Genomic DNA, 16,660 nt, shown 5'->3' with positions numbered 1-16,660 from the left:
GGCCACAAGGCCCTCCATGTGCTCGCCAGAGGTAGCCTGACTGCCATTAGGTACCGAGATGAGATCCTCAGACCCCTTGTGAGACCATATGCTGGTGCGGTTGGCCCTGGGTTCCTCCTATGCTAGACCTCATGTGGCTGGAGTGTGTCAGCAGTTCCTGCAAGATGAAGACATTGAAGCTATGGACTGGCCCACCCATTGAAGCTATGGACTGGCCCACCCAGACCTGAATCTGATTGAGCACATCTGGGACATCATGTCTCGCTCCATCCACCAACGTCATGTTGCACCACAGATTGTCCAGGAGTTGTCAGATGCTTTAATCCAGGTCTGGGAGGAGATCCCTCAGGAGACCATCTGCCGACTCATCAGGAGCATGCCCAGGCATTGTAGGGAGGTCATACAGGCACGTGGAGGCCACACACAATACTGAGCCTCATTTTGACTTGTTTTAAGGACATTACATCAAAGTTGGATCAGCCTGTAGTGTGTTTTTCCACTTTAATTTTGTGTGTGACTCCAAATCCAGGCCTCCATTGGTTAATACATTTGATTTCCATTGATGATTTGTGTGTGATTTTGTTGTCAGCATTTTCAACTTTGTACAGAACAAAGTATACAGTGAGAATATTTCATTCATTCAGACCTAGGATGTGTTATTTGAGTGTTCCCTTTATTTTTTTGAGCAGTTTATATATATATATATATACAGGGGTTGGACAATGAAACTGAAACACCTGGTTTTAGACCACAATAATTTATTAGTATGGTGTAGGGCCTCGTTTGTGGCCAATACAGCGTCAATTCGTCTTGGGAATGACATATACAAGTCCTGCACAGTGGTCAGAGGGATTTTAAGCCATTCTTCTTGCAGGATAGTGGCCAAGTCACTACGCGATACTGGTGGAGGAAAACGTTTCCTGACTCATTCCTCCAAAACACCCCAAAGTGGCTCAATAATATTTAGATCTGGTGACTGTGCAGGCCATGGGAGATGTTTAACTTCACTTTCATGTTCATCAAACCAATCTTTCACCAGTCTTGCTGTGTGTATGGGTGCATTGTCATCCTGATACACGGCACCACCTTCAGGATATAATGTTTGAACCATTGGATGCACATGGTCCTCAAGAATGGTTCGGTAGTCCTTGGCAGTGACGCGTCCATCTAGCACAAGTATTGGGCCAAGGGAATGCCATGATTTGGCAGCCCAAACCATCACTGATCCACCCCCATGCTTCATTCTGGGCATGCAACAGTCTGGGTGGTACGCTTCTTTGGGGCTTCTCCACACCGTAACTCTCCCGGATGTGGGGAAAACAGTAAAGGTGGACTCATCAGAGAACAATACATGTTTCACATTGTCCACAGCCCAAGATTTGCGCTCCTTGAACCATTGAAATAGTCGTTTGGCATTGGCATGAGTGACCAAAGGTTTGGCTATAGCAGCCCGGCCGTGTATATTGACCCTGTGGAGCTCCCGACAGACAGTTCTGGTGGAAACAGGAGAGTTGAGGTGCACATTTAATTCTGCCGTGTTTTGGGCAGCCATGGTTTTATGTTTTTTGGATACAATCCGGGTTAGCACCCGAACATCCCTTTCAGACAACTTCCTCTTGCGTCCACAGTTAATCCTGTTGGATGTGGTTCGTCCTTCTTGGTGGTATGCTGACATTACCCTGGATACCGTGGCTCTTGATACATCACAAAGACTTGCTGTCTTGGTCACAGATGCGCCAGCAAGACGTGCACCAACAATTTGTCCTCTTGAACTCTGGTATGTCACCCATAATGTTGTGTGCATTTCAATATTTTGAGCAAAACTGTGCTCTTACCCTGCTAATTGAACCTTCACACTCTGCTCTTACTGGTGCAATGTGCAATCAATGAAGACTGGCTACCAGGCTGGTCCAATTTAGCCATGAAACCTCCCACACTAAAATGACAGGTGTTTCAGTTTCATTGTCCAACCCTTGTATATATGTGTGTGTGTGTGTATATATATATATATAGATGTTTTATCTTGCTGGAGACTACTTACCTCTCCTTCTCCTTCAACCTTCCAGTCATCCTGTTCCAGCTCATTGTACAGCACCTCGCGGCTCGTCATCAGGTTTTGTCGCCGAATCTCACTGGTTCTCTGCTCCCACACAGACTTGTTGGCCTTGTTGTGGTTCTTCTGCTGCTCCTTCCTGTTAAGAGAGGTGGAGATAAAATATTCTGCAGACCAGGTAAAAAATGTTGCAGGGGGAAAGTAGGTATGTTGTTTCCACTTTTTAGAAAACAAATTAAGAATGTTTAAGAAATTAATGTGGGTACCAAGATACTTCAAATCTTGTAAAAGTCTTGGCTAAATAATGAGCCCAAAAAGCCTTCGAAGTGACTTTGAAAGAGGCAGCTGGTTTATTTGAGCTCTGTTTTGATGTGTCCTATTGTCAGCATTTCTCTTCTGCAAAGAACAGAGTTTAGACTGTCCGCCTCTCGCTTTTCTACATTCCACAAAACCCTGAATCTTCTCTTTTCACTCAGTGAACAATTGCCTAATCATATTTTATAGGACGTTGTGTCACTTTGTGTGTGATGGAGTGTGTTGTGTGTTTGTGAATGCATGCCAATCATTAATAATAGGAGGCAGCTGCAAAAGACAAACAGTACACATGGTTGAAGTCTTCTGTACAAATGCAAAAGAGTAAAAATGACTTTTAAAAATGAACATTTAGTGGTGAGTTTGCAATCCCAAAAAGGTCTCAGTAACTTACAATGTCATTGAACAGTTAATTTATTTCAGTAATTCAGTTCAAAAAGTTAAGGTTATGTACTGTAGATTCAGTGCACACAGAGATAGATTTTTAAAAGTATATTTTTACATTTTGAAGATTATAGTTTACAGCTGATAAAAGGACATAGTTAATGGAAAATTTGAATAATGCATAAGATCATTTAAAAAAGAGTTTTATTAAAGAAATGTCAACATACCCTACTGTAAACATGTAAGGTAATCAGCCTACATTGCTAGATCTGGTGTTTCTCCTCTTCCTCTTGGAAATATACTCTAGATTCTTTTATTAGGTCAGCAGAGTTTGCTGGCCAGTCACGCACACTGATGCCATGGTCGATAAACCAGGCACTGGTACTTTTGGCAGAATGTGTAGGTGCCAAGTGCTGCTGAAAAATGAAATCCGTATCTTCATAAAGCTTATAAGCAGGGGTGGGGTGGGAGGTAGTGGGTGTTGCTGGGGGAGGCATGAAATGCTCCTAAACTGCCCAACAATAGACCAATTGTGGTGGTTGTTGAATGACCTATTCTGTCCCAGTCTATGCCTTGTGAATCTTTTGTGGCTTAGCTTTCCTGTGGAGGCAGTCAGTGCTGCTCTGCTGGACAGTCAGCATAGCAAGTTGGACAACAGATTAAGTCATGTCAACAGTCAGCATAAATTATGTACACCATAGCATTACAATAACATTTACGTATTAATAACAATTTTCTTTTGGCCTTGTGTAATGTTTTAATTCTCTGAGAAACAGATTTTTTGGGTTAGCAGTAGCTGTAACCCATAATCACCTAAATTAACAGAAGTAGTAAATACTTGAAATATTTCACTCTGGGTGTAATTCATTCATAGTTTTTCGATTATATTATGCATCTCTGGGATGCAGGTCTCTGCATTTTAGACAAATCTGTATACATACTGCATTTCTGAGTTCAAGTATAGCTAAATGTGTGTACTTACGCAGCAATTGACAGGTTTGCAGCAGATAGTGGGCTGACCTCTGCCACTTCCTTAGCCTTCTGTAGTGCTGTCTTTTGGTTAGCTGCCACTTCCTGTTCTTCTTCATCCTACGAGAGAAAAATTGCAAACTTGGTTTAAATTTCAACGCTCCGTCTACTAAAAAAAAATATGTACACTACGGGTCAAACGTTTTAGAAACACTTTGTCATTTGCTGGTTTTCTTTATTTTTGTTACTATTTAAATTGATCGTAGATTCTCACTGAAGGCATCAAAACTTTATATAAATGAAAGACATCAAACAACAAAACACATAAACCTAAAGCCATGACTTTTACATAGTTAAATGCAATTTCAAATTTATAAACATTGTAATTCCTTGATACTAGCCCAAATTAGGAAAATAAAACCACAATAATGATAACAAAAGACAATATGTTTTGCCAGTTCTCAAAAGATTATCAGTAGCATTGGCATAAATATGTGATCTACAAAATAATGTGGAAAATAAAGCCTAAAATAAAATTAACTGGAAAAAAAATCAAAATTAATATAGTTTATATGAGGGATCCTGTACCTTGGTGAGTTCCTGGGCATTGGCCAGATTGTCAACAGCGATAGCCAAGAAGACATTCAGCAGTGTGTCTATGGTGGGAGAGGTTAGGGAAATATTGACGCTTAATTTCAAAACGCTGGAGATAAATCCATGGATTTAATAACTATACCAAAATAAGGCTAAGTTTTACAAAAATCGAAATTAAATTAAAAGCAGAACATACTATATATGAGTTGTTATCCATTACATGTATAAAACTAAATAATAAAAATATTTCAGACTAAGCTGAATAAATTGTGAACAAAAAACATATTTGTAAATTAACATTACCAAAATAGGCAGCTTTGTAAGTCTGTAGGAAAAATGTCTAAGGTGATCGAGCATGTAAAAAACAATACTCAAAATGTACATTTAAGTTTATAAGTCAAAGGTAGGATACAGTTGCCAAAGAGTGTGAGGACGATGAAGAAGATGGAGAAGACCATTCCTTTGTCATTTACTCCTCCTTGTGACTCAATGCCATCATACATCACCATATTCCAGTCCTCTCCTGTCAGGATCTAAAGCGAAAGGAGAACAGACATTTTGATTTTAGGAATCTTTATGATGAAAACTCAGTGTTAGAGTAAAACAACAAACATCAACAACAAAAAGACAATCAAAACTAATTACAATAAAGAAATAGGAGTTTGTGATGATAAAGTACATAAATTCTTAGAATTAATAACCTCTACAGTTGAAAACGGATATCCGTGTCCACTGTAGAAAGGGTTACATAATAATCTTATGAAATTATTTGAATTTGCTAAATACCATAACAGAGAGAGAATTTTAAAGTAATCTTTAAACTTTTCTTAAACTAAAACATTTACATACATATCCTTGTTATTTGGTAAAATTGCTTTTAAACTGTGACTTTTTTTAAACTGTGAAAATAATTTTTGGATATCCTTCTACTAGCTTCTCAAAATAGTTTTCTGGAATTTGGCTTATTCTTCCTGACAGAATTGGCATAACTGAGTCAGGTCTGTAAGGGCACCTTGCTTGCCTGCACCTTTTCAGCTCTGCCTACAAAGTTGCTATGGGACTGAGATGATGGCTTTGAGATTGCCCCCTCCAAAATTTCTCAAGCTAACTTCCTGGCTGATGTCTTGATGTCAAAAAATCCACATAATGTTTTTTTTTCCTCATAATGCCATTTACAGTACTTTGTGAAGTGCATCTGTTCATCCTACAGCAAAACAGCCACATAACCTCAGGCTGCCATCCCCATGCTTCACAGGCTTGCAAGCGTCTCCATTTTCTCCTCCAAATATAACAATGGGGCAAAAATCTCAACTTCAGTTTCATCGGACCACAGGACATGTTTCCCCAAAAAATTGGCTTTTTCCCTGGGTGCATTTATACAATGTAATCTGTTTTTTATGTTGCTTTGGAGTCATGCCTTTTCTTCTCTGAGTGGCCTTTCAGCGCATGTTGGTAAAGGACTCGTTTCACCTTGAATAATGACACTCTCTTAAAAAGCTTCAGCAATCATCTATACAGGGTCTTTTACTTGCGTTCTGGGGTTGATACTCATGTTTTGGATCAAAACATTTTAACCTCTGGAACACATCATCACCTGGGCTTTCCCAAGTTGTTGAAAGGTATCGTCATCTTAGTGTATATAAACTTCAGAATTTGTAGAAAGCAATAAATAAAATCTGAAAAAAATTTCTCTCTCATTATGCAGGCTTTAGCAAATGGAAATATCCAAACTGAACTACAGCTGGAGATATTTAGTCAAGCAGAGCATATCATTATGCATTGAAACATGGACACAACAGTAAGTTTGAGCTGCTTCTTCAGCTTCTGATCCGTGTCTAATTGTAAATCAGTATTTAAATCTGTGCTAAAAACACAAGTAGGTGAGATAATAGTGTCCTATTTTTACATGGTCTTTTACAGTTGTTGGTCAATCAGGGACTTCAGCTTTCACAGAGATGCTAGTTATGTGCTAAGGTGAAGTAAAGAATTGCAGTAAACCCTCATAAGTCAGACAGTAGCAATACACATAATCAATAGCTATTCAGTTGATTTAAGCATAAAAAAAAAATAAAGGCCTAAATTGTACATGATTACGAAACCTCTAAACCACTTACAATTTTGCATTATTTGCTGTTATTTCAGCTTTTAACCTTGTTCTCTCTATTCTTTTCCTAGAAGCTACACCTGGCCTGGCTCTGTGTCTACCTGTGACACCTTTCTGGAGAGGGGAATCGTCCGAGCTTCTGCTGGCAACAACTTAATGCTTACCTTCTACCGATGATCCACATAGCCCTGTTTTTTAGTGTTTAACCCTTTCTCTCTCCTAGACATGGTGATTGACTGAGCTTAACTGTAACAAACTCTATGTGCTCTTTCAGACTCTAACCTTGAAAACTGGCTTAAAGTTTATCTGTTCTTTCTTTCTAGGTGAAACGACTAAAGGAACTACATCCATTAACATTTACTTTTCCTTCCCATAGAAAGTACTCCTGGATCAGTGCTTCTGTGTTCTTTTTGTGTCTCTGCTCTGTTCTCCCAAACCCCCAGCTGGTCATGGCAGATGGCCGCTCACACTGAGCCTGGTTCTGCTGGAGGTTTCTTCCTGTTAATAGGGAGTTTTTCCTCTCTGCTGTCGCTACATGCATGCTCAGTATGAGGGATTGCATCAAAGTCAACTCCAGTGACTGTCTACTGTTTCTACATGCTCATCCAGGAGGAGTGAATGCTGCAAGTCACTGACTGGATGCAATCTGCTGGGTTTCCTTAGATAGAAAAACTTTTTATCCAATTTGAATAAAAAGCTAACTCCGACTACACTGTTCAATGGTTAGGATTAATTGGAATGTATGTACCTGACTGTTGTGAAGTGCCTTGAGACAACATGTGTTGTGAATTGGTGCTATATAAATAAAACTGAATTGAATTGAATTAATTTATGTTGCTTTGCAAACGTGTTCTGACAGCCTAAACCTTTTCAACGTATTTTATGTGATTTCATGCTATTCGTGCCCATGCGATTTTGAATTAAACCATTCCATTGTAGCTCTGCCTGTAAGTTTAAGGTTGTTGTCCTGCTAGAAAGTTAACCTCCACCCTAATCTTTGGAAGAAATGCACTGAATGCAGCTCAATCTATCTTCCTATCTAGCATTCTCAGAGCATGATGCTGCCCCCACTGTGTTTCATGAAGAAGATAGTGTTCTGGATTTTGTGCGTTGTTACGTTTCCGCTAAACATAAGTTATGTATGTTTGCTGGTCAAAGAGTTCATTTTTTGTCTCATCTGACCAGATCACCTTCTTCCACATGTTTGCTGTGTCCTCCACATGACTTGTTGCAAACTGCAAGCTGGTCTTTCTATGGATTTCTTGAACTGAAGCACAGATTTGTTGAGTGCACAACTTACAGTATACAGTTGTATAACCATGTACTATTTTTCTTCCACTTCAGAATTATTCACTTCTTCATTCACTACTTTGAGTCTGGTCTTTTATTTAAAATCTTAAGAAAATACATTAAGCTTTGTGGTTGTAACATGACAAAATGTGAACAAGTTTGAGGGCTAGTAATAACTCTATGAAGACCTGCACTGTAATTTCTTTAAATTGTAATTTTGGAGGGGGATCTCTGACAAATTCCCATCACTAACAAAATTGTGAGAACATAATTGTTTCTTATTACATGTTATAAAGGGAAGGAACTCGTACTTTCTTACCTGAAACACTGTCATGATTGCTGCTGCAAAAGTATCAAAATTGGTAGGTGGAGTTCCACTTTCAAAGTTGAATCTGAGGAAAAGAGTACAACATATAAGTCAGGGCAAACAGGAAAAAGTAGACATACAATAATAACACCTAAAATGAGGCAGTTGCGAGGTAAGCATTGATACTGACTGTCCTCCAAAAAGCTGCATCCCCAACAAAGCAAAGACCACAATAAAGAGGAAAAGGAGGAAGAGCAAGCTGACAATGGACTTCATGGAGTTCAACAGAGAAACCACCAGGTTTCTAAGTGGTGCCCAGTACCTGAGGAAAAGGAAGGCACATGTTAGACAGGTGCAGATACTTTAGTGAAGTAAAATATATTAAGCACCAATGAAATGGTACTTAATAGAAGTAGAGATGCTGGAAGTTCTAGAGTGAAAAGAATTATATACAAAAAATGGAAGAAGAAATCCAAATGAATGAGGACATGTTTTTTTGTGAATAAAAAATATTGCAATGTAGAAATTTACAGTTTTTCTGTTAAAAAGGCATTGTTCTATTAAAAGAACACCCAAAAATATTTTGGCCTTAATTACACTATCTCCTCAGAGGTTTTGCAACCTACCTTCCCTATCAGTGATGCTATTTTTCCTTGCCCTCCCTTAGTTCTTTTTTTTTTTAGATTCACTCAGTCCTGAGACAAACCAGTTATACTTGTGGTATTTTAATAATTTTTTTTACGGCAATAGTGGCCCTGTTTCACAGTATATAGACAGGGAAATGGGTAGAGAGAGAAGGGGGAAAGACATGCAGCAAAGGTCCCATGGTCAAGAATCGAACCACGGATGGCTGCATCGAGGATTCATAGCCTCTGTATATGGTGCGGACGCTCCACTTCTGCACCACGTGCCGCGTCATACTTGTGATATTTTGGATATATTTTAGTTCTTATTTCTGCCTGTCATTTGTGCTCTGTTCTCACATTCCTTGTGGGACCCTTATGTGGACCATTTGGATTTTGGGACTCAGATCTTACTTGGAGTCCTGAATCTGTCATTACCTGATGGTGGTAACAGTTAAAGTTTGGGGGACAGTAATGGTCTGTGGTTAATAAACATATTTATTAAGCTTTCAGATATCACCATTAAGATTTTAGGCATATTTCTTAGTATAATTTTGCATGAGCTTAAAACATTAAAAAATTTTCCAAAAGAGATGGTTGAACAAGTGTTAAAATGAAAAAAGAATGAAAACGATATCCGGATCACAACTGATCTCATAAGTATCTCCAGCATCATCCTTGTGTTTTGCTTGCATGAATGAACTGCAGAGAAAGGAGTGAGACTTACTTGGTGACTTTGAAAATGCGCAACAGCCTGAGAGCTCGTAACACGCTGATGCCGAATGATGTGCCTGGTTTTATGGTGGCCCACACAACCTCAAAGATGCTGCCAACAATAACCTGCAAACACACACACCGAAAATACAAACAATACATCTCCACTATGGTTATTTTGGGAATATAATTGCATTGAGGTGTAAATCGTCTCTACTGGTTTGGGTGGAGGCTGATGTCTCCACTCAAATCAATTAGCAGCAATTTAGACGCACAAACCCAAAAGTCCCTCTCTGTTGCACTTTTCCAAGTGGTCATGAGTGTATCAAATGTACCAGAAATATAATTTCAGTGAAACAGCTGGAGAATAGTTGTTCAATACACTGAATGAATACTTTAGTCTCACAGTAAACTCACCAAGCAGGTAACAGAAAATGAGCTTAAATTGAATTTGATCAAAATGTACTATCTTTATTTCTTAGTTTTTCGGGGGGGTTAGAAAAGATTTTTAGGTAAATTTGACTTTTTCCTATGCTTTTTCCTATGCTATTCTATTATATTTTTAAGCTTATTTGACCACCAAAACCCCAGGTGATGGTGGAATGGTGGTGTAGTGGTGTGGGGGGTTGGGTAAAATGGCTGTAATGTTTTTTTCAGGGAGTTAATTTTTCCATCTCTGTACTTTTATGGTCGTTTCTGTGGAAATAAAGGAGGCTAAAAAGGGATCCGTTAAAACAGTCTTGCTTAAACTAATGTTTTATGTATCGTAACGGCCAATAGGAGCTGTTAATTTTCCTTCCAATTTAAAATACAAAACACACAAACAAAACAGGTAAAATGCAGTACATTTAACTGAAAGCACACTGGTGACATGGGTCATGGCGAACATGTTTCGTGGTAGTGGTTGGAAGAAAACTTGAAAAATTTAGATCTGATCAATATGAGCCTTTTCACTAATGACTGTTTGTGTGTAGGTTTGTGTGCGCACTGGGACACTCACCACACAGTCGAAGCAGTTAAATGAAGAGTGGAAGTAGGGCTGGATGCCCAGACCATACATCTTGATCAGCATCTCAGACATGAACAAACCGAGGAAGATGAACTCTGCATAGACTGGAGGAGGGAAGAAGAACAGGAGAAGTAAGGTAATAGGGAGAAAAGAAAGGGGGATTTTGAAGAGGAAAGAAAAACAAAGGAAGATAGAAAAAGAGGTTGAATAAGAAGGGGAATGGAGTGGAAAGGAGAGAGAAACATTGTAAATGTAAGGTAAAATGAAAGAAAGCTAGAATAAATGCAGGAGTATGAAGGATTACAGTCAGAAAGCAGTGTGTGTGTGTGTGAGACAGAGACTAGGATGAGTAGAAGTCAATTTTGGCGTGAGTCGAAGTGTGTATGACAGTGTGGTGATAAATGGACTCTATGAGGAACTACAGCTTCATATGCTAATAGTGTTGGAAAGCAGCCAGACACAACAAGGTGATTCTGCTGAATGTGTCTTTTCATGTTAGTACCAGCACATCTGTGACTGAAGAGTAAATAATACGCGTAAACCTCAACACCAGAGGCAGAAACTACTTCATGCCGTCAACACAGTAACTTTTCTTTTTTTGTTTTTAGCCTAGCTATTTAATTAATTACAAACAACCACCTGTTTAGGAGATACAATTAATGAAAAGTACGTAAAAAAACACAACTGCCAATACTTAATAGTATAAACGAAGTCTTAGGCAGGATATGCAAACTGAATTGCTTCCTAGGATGTGAAAAACACACAAAGAAATGTGTTTGACTTTGTGTCATTTATCCGAGGAACAAACTCAAAAACCTAAAACTGTAAAATATTGTTACAGGTGCAGGAGGCAAACTTTCGAAGGAAGAATGAAAGTGAACAATGTCTCAAATCACCCTTTTTATACAGTAAAGTGTAACACAAAGTGCTTATCTGATTTGATTTATATTGTAGGAAGATTGATTATTGTTCTCAATAAATCCCAGTACATTTCCATCATTATTGGTTCATTTTGTGTTAGGGTTGGGGTGCAGCTCATTGCAGCTGAATAAACCACTTTTATAACCTAAACTCATTTAAGTTTATCAATATAGTGCCAGTTCACAACAAATGACATCTCAAACCACTTTTTAACACAAACAGGCCTAAAGTTATAAAGAATCAAATTCTATCCAATAACAAATCAATGAAATTTAAGTGGATTTTGCACCATATTATTGGATACCACAATTAGTTTTCTGTTTGGTGACTGGTCAATAAAAAACAGAACATGTTTTTAAAAGCAAAGCTAAGTCTTCTCTTTTTCTAATCTGGAATTCACTGTTTTGAATTACACTAATGTTTTTCACCTTAAATTGATTTTAAGATATTATTAAATGATTCATTATTATTAATTATTTGATTAATAATTACATTTACCTGCTCTACATTGGCTGGTTTTCATATCCTCCCAAGTTTTTTATTTACATTATCAACCAGTCAGAAAAAATAAAGGTATGCTTCTCTGACCCCAAAACTCTTAGAAAGCTGTAAGTCCAGGATTAAATTAGGGATGCACCGATATCAAATTCAGGCCGATATAAATATCCAATATTATTATAGCTGTTATGGCCGATATTTACCGATATTATATTTCATATCTCACTGCTCTTTTTAACAACAGAAAAATGACCACACTGCTGATATTGTTTCTCTGCTTCAGTTAAACACCTTTCAGTCCTATACTGTTTCACTATCACTGTCACATATCCAAACAAATACCACATGGCCAACCCCCTCCCCATTCCTCCAAAACACACACACACACACACACACACACACACACACACACACACACACACACACACACACACACACACACACATATCCGTGTTTTACTGTCTTTATGAGGATTTTTCGGTTACTTCCATTGACTTCCATTCATTTTCCTTGATTTTTAGTGCCTAACCCTGACCCTAACACTAACCCTTACCAGTTAATACCTAACCCTAACCCTAACAATAACTCAATTCATACCCTAGTCCTAAACCTAACCCCTGTCCCAAGAATGGAATTTGAAAAAGTGAGGACCAGGAAAATGTCCTCACTTTGTCAAAATGTCCTCACTTTGCGATAAAAATACAAAAAATGGTTCCCACTCAGCAACAAGTACAAGAACACACACACACACACACACAGGCTTCAAACATAAAGATATAAAATTCTAATTTTTTGTGAAGAATCAACAAGTGGGACACAATCGTGAAGTGGAATAAAATTTATTGGATGTGTCAAACCTTTTTAACAAATAAAAAACTGAAAAGTGGGGTGTGCAATATTATTCGGCCCCCTTACTTTCAGTGCAGCAAACTCACTCCAGACGTTCAGTGAGGATCTCTGAATGATCCAATGTTGTCCCAAATGACTGATGATGATAAATAGAATCCACCTGTGTGTAATCAAGTCTCCGTATAAATGCACCTGCTCTGTGATAGTCTCAGGGTTCTGTTCAAAGCGCAGAGAGCATCATGAAGACCAAGGAACACACCAGGTAGGTCCGAGATACTGTTGTGGAGAAGTTTAAAGCCGGATTTGGATACAAAAAGATTTCCCAAGCTTTAAACATCTCAAGGAGCACTGTGCAAGCAATCATATTGAAATGGAAGGAGTATCAGACCACTGCAAATCTACCAAGACCCGGCCGTCCCTCTAAACTTTCATCTTGAACAAGGAGAAGACTGATCAGAGATGCAGACAAGAGGCCCATGATCACTCTGGATGAACTGCAGAGATCTACAGCTGAGGTGGGAGAGTCTGTCTATAGGACAGCAATCAGTCGTTCACTGCACAAATCTGGCCTTTATGGAAGAGTGGCAAGAAGAAAGCCATTTCTCAAAGATATCCATAAAAAGTCCCATTTAAAGTTTTCCACAAGCCACCTGGGAGACACACCAAACATGTGGAAGAAGGTGCTCTGGTCAGATGAAACCAAAATCAAACTGTTTGGCCACAATGCAAAACGATATGTGTGGCGATTAAGCAACACAGCTCATCACCCTGAACACACCATCCCCACTGTCAAACATGGTGGTGGCAGCATCATGGTTTGGGCCTGCTTTTTGTCAGCCTGGACAGGGAAGATGGTCAAAATTGATGGGAAGATGGATGGGGCCAAATACAGGACCATTCTAGAAGAAAACCTGTTGGAGTCTGCAAGAGACCTGAGACTGGGATGGAGATTTATCTTCCAACAAGACAATGATCCAAAACATAAAGCCAAATCTACAATGGAATGGTTCACAAATAAACGTATCCAGGTGTTGAAATGGCCAAATCGAGAATCTGTGGAAAGAACTGAAGACTGCTGTTCACGAACGCTCTCCATCCAACCTCACTGAGCTCCAGCTGTTTTGCAAGGAAGAATGGGCAAGAATTTCAGTCTCTCGATGTGCAAAACTGATAGAGACAAACCCCAAGCGACTTGCAGCTGTAATTGCAGCAAAGAGTGGCGCTACAAAGTATTAACGCAAGGGGGCCGAATAATATTGCACAGCCCACTTTTCAGTTTTTTATTTGTTAAACAAGTTTGACACATCCAATAAATTTCAATCCACTTCACGATTGTGTCCCACTTGTTGTTGATTCTTCACAAAAAATTTGAATTTTATATCTTTATGTTTGAAGCCTGAAATGTGGCAAGAGGTTGAAAAGTTCAAGGGGGCCAAATACTTTCGCAAGGCACTGTTTATATATATATATATATATTTACGGTATATATACGGTATATATATGAACAGATACACACTATATTGCCAAAGGTATTTCTCTGTCTCCGTTCATGTGCATGAACTTTGATGACATCCTATTCTTAATCTATAAGGTCCAATTTGTTTAAGGACCCACCGTTGCCAGCAATAGCAACTTTAACTATTCTGTAAACCTCTGTCACTTTGTTTAGGAGTGGGTTCCTAGTTAGATGAGAAAGCCAAAATTGCAGCTTCTGCTCTAATTCATCCCAAAGGTGTTCAAGAAGGTTGAGGTCAGGACTCTGTGCAGACCAGTCAGGTTTTTCCACACCAAGCTTTATACACCTGCAGCCATGGAAGCCATTGTAACACCAGAATGCATTGGTTATGACCCAATACTTTCGGCAATATAGTGTATATGAACTGCAATCTCCATTCAGTTTTGCAATGCTGAGAAAAGCAACTATATACTTTCGCCAAAGAACGGTATCTGTGAAAAAAGTTCTTGCACACTGTGTAGGTTTACAACTTGTATTTACTCACAGAGAAAGTCAGAAAGAAGCTCTGACTGGTTGTAATGCACCACGGCCACACAGATGGTGTTGAGGCCCACCAGGCAGAGAACTGTCCAATAGAAGGCCTGCGTCTTCACTATCTTCCGGATGAAGAATCGCAGTCGTCGCTCTTTTTTACTGTAGTTGGTGCCTTCCTTAGTGCTCTTTATACTGGAACGAGCAAATCCTACGGACAGGAAGGGCAAGTCATCTTCCACAATTTATAAAACAGCAGATGCATCATTCACAAGATGACCAAAAACATTTCAGAACTCTTCTTTGCTTAGTCTATGCTTTTCCAATACTGTTAAAACTTCAAAACTGAAATTAGTAATGACAAAGGTGTGAAATTTATATTACCATTTTTTTCATTGTTCTTACCTACTGCATCTCCTATATTGTCCTCTCCTTCCTCTTGATTTAGAAGCTCTGTTTTGTTATTTCTGGTTTTGATGGTTGGCCTTCGTCTCGAACCTAGAAAGAGAAAAAACCCCAAAACAAAAAATTTTTGAAATCTCTGACCTGTTCCATAGTCTGTCGCTGAGATTTATTAAATAAAAGTTAAATATTAGATATTTGTAGAACTCTATTGCCTTCTTGTGACACATTTTGGTATTGTGGTTACCAAGCTCTCTTATTCTACATCTCTATGCTCTTATCTAGCTCTGGAAGTAGAACCCCTAAAGATGCAAAAAAAAAAGACATCCAGTTACCATCAAAGTTCCCCGTAGCATCTTCCTCAGCCAGAATCACCTCCTCTGTAAAGGTAAATAGGTAACAGATGTAAATGTAGCAGCCTGGGATGTGTATATAAGAAGGAATGTGTTGATCATCATTAACTGACCTGCTTTGCAGATCCACTCCAAGTATCCATTGAGCTCTCTCTCAATCTGCTGCTGTCGCCTCAGCTTAAGGAACTCACTCCTGTTTTCCACCCGTTCCCTCTCTTTGGCAAATTCCCTGTGGGAACATTTACTTTATGTTCTCCATTGCTCTGCTCATTGAGATATTGCAAAGTGTAAACTGAAGAAAACATTTGCCAGTGTAAAGAAGCAAAGTGAAATGGGGAAATTGTTAAAAGAGAGTTACAGATAGAGTGATATAGTTCAAACGATACCCTGAAAGTACACCCAGCACCAGGTTGAGCATGAAAAAGGAGCCGATGATGATAAGGGGGATGTAATACATCCAGTTCCACATGCTGCCCTCCACGTCATTGCTCTGCAACAAAGATGCCACATGAAAGGTGTCTTAGCTGTTACTCCTCAAGACAGTAATAGTGTCATAACCTTAAGAGAGACTAATCTAAGCTGTCTTAGTCTAGTACAGTTCAAGCAGTCACTTTTACTTTAAATATTGCAATATACACACAGAGATTGCTGTTTTTGGTAAAGCTAGGCCTGCTAACCATGTTAACCACCAATAAAAGGTGCTAAAGACAGTTTAAAATGGGAAATCTGTAATCATCTTGTATCCCATGACACATGGCTTGCACATGAGAGGAATTTATTTGGTATAACATGAGAAAAATAATCCAGTAGGTTTCACATGACATGTTTTTTCATGGGTTTAATATATTTTCAAATGTTTTCAATATTTGTAGCTTTGTTCATTTTTGGGTTGTTTTTTGGGTACTTTCTGCCACTGAACATTTTGAGCCAACCGTGCATTATTTTCTACACACCAGGGGCATTTCGAGCTTGCTTTTAAAACCGGTTTAAAGTATGATTTATAATATTATTTACCAGCTGTCTGTTGCTCTCTTTTTTTGATTGGTGTCATAATCGGTCCTATTTCATAGGAGTCAACTCACCCCTAACTGGAATCCGATGTCCCCGACAAAACAGAAATAGGGTTTAAAACTAAAGTTTGCAGAATATAATATGCAATAAATTATACATTTCAAGTGTGTCATGGATCAAGTATATAGTTGTGCTCCTGCACAGTGTATGTGCTTTTTTGTAAGTATACAATGGAATAAAAGTATCAAGACTATTTAAATGATGAAAAGTTTTGCAACAA

The 16,660-nt window shown here is 38.7% G+C and overlaps 1 protein-coding gene across 7 annotated transcripts in view; it reads right to left on the bottom strand.

Moving 5' to 3' along the window:
* cacna1ab (calcium channel, voltage-dependent, P/Q type, alpha 1A subunit, b) overlaps window positions 1-16,660 on the bottom strand; it is a 179,852-nt gene that overhangs the window by 87,390 nt on the left and 75,802 nt on the right. For all 7 annotated transcript variants that reach the window (XM_047366481.1, XM_047366480.1, XM_047366484.1 and 4 more), the window contains exons 7-19: window positions 15,756-15,859; window positions 15,483-15,598; window positions 15,352-15,396; window positions 15,020-15,112; window positions 14,628-14,825; window positions 10,351-10,463; window positions 9,364-9,476; window positions 8,204-8,335; window positions 8,026-8,098; window positions 4,725-4,845; window positions 4,307-4,374; window positions 3,732-3,838; window positions 2,042-2,192 (exon numbers count right to left, since the gene is read on the bottom strand). In XM_047366481.1, the coding sequence (XP_047222437.1) occupies window positions 2,042-2,192; window positions 3,732-3,838; window positions 4,307-4,374; window positions 4,725-4,845; window positions 8,026-8,098; window positions 8,204-8,335; window positions 9,364-9,476; window positions 10,351-10,463; window positions 14,628-14,825; window positions 15,020-15,112; window positions 15,352-15,396; window positions 15,483-15,598; window positions 15,756-15,859 (1,434 nt within the window). The remainder of the gene's footprint in view (window positions 1-2,041; window positions 2,193-3,731; window positions 3,839-4,306; window positions 4,375-4,724; window positions 4,846-8,025; window positions 8,099-8,203; window positions 8,336-9,363; window positions 9,477-10,350; window positions 10,464-14,627; window positions 14,826-15,019; window positions 15,113-15,351; window positions 15,397-15,482; window positions 15,599-15,755; window positions 15,860-16,660) is intronic.

This window comes from Girardinichthys multiradiatus, chromosome 5, assembly GCF_021462225.1.
Source record: "Girardinichthys multiradiatus isolate DD_20200921_A chromosome 5, DD_fGirMul_XY1, whole genome shotgun sequence".
NCBI lineage: Eukaryota > Metazoa > Chordata > Actinopteri > Cyprinodontiformes > Goodeidae > Girardinichthys > Girardinichthys multiradiatus.
The sequence above is the reverse complement of the archived record's forward strand: the minus strand, read 5'-3'. Positions and strand labels throughout refer to the sequence as shown.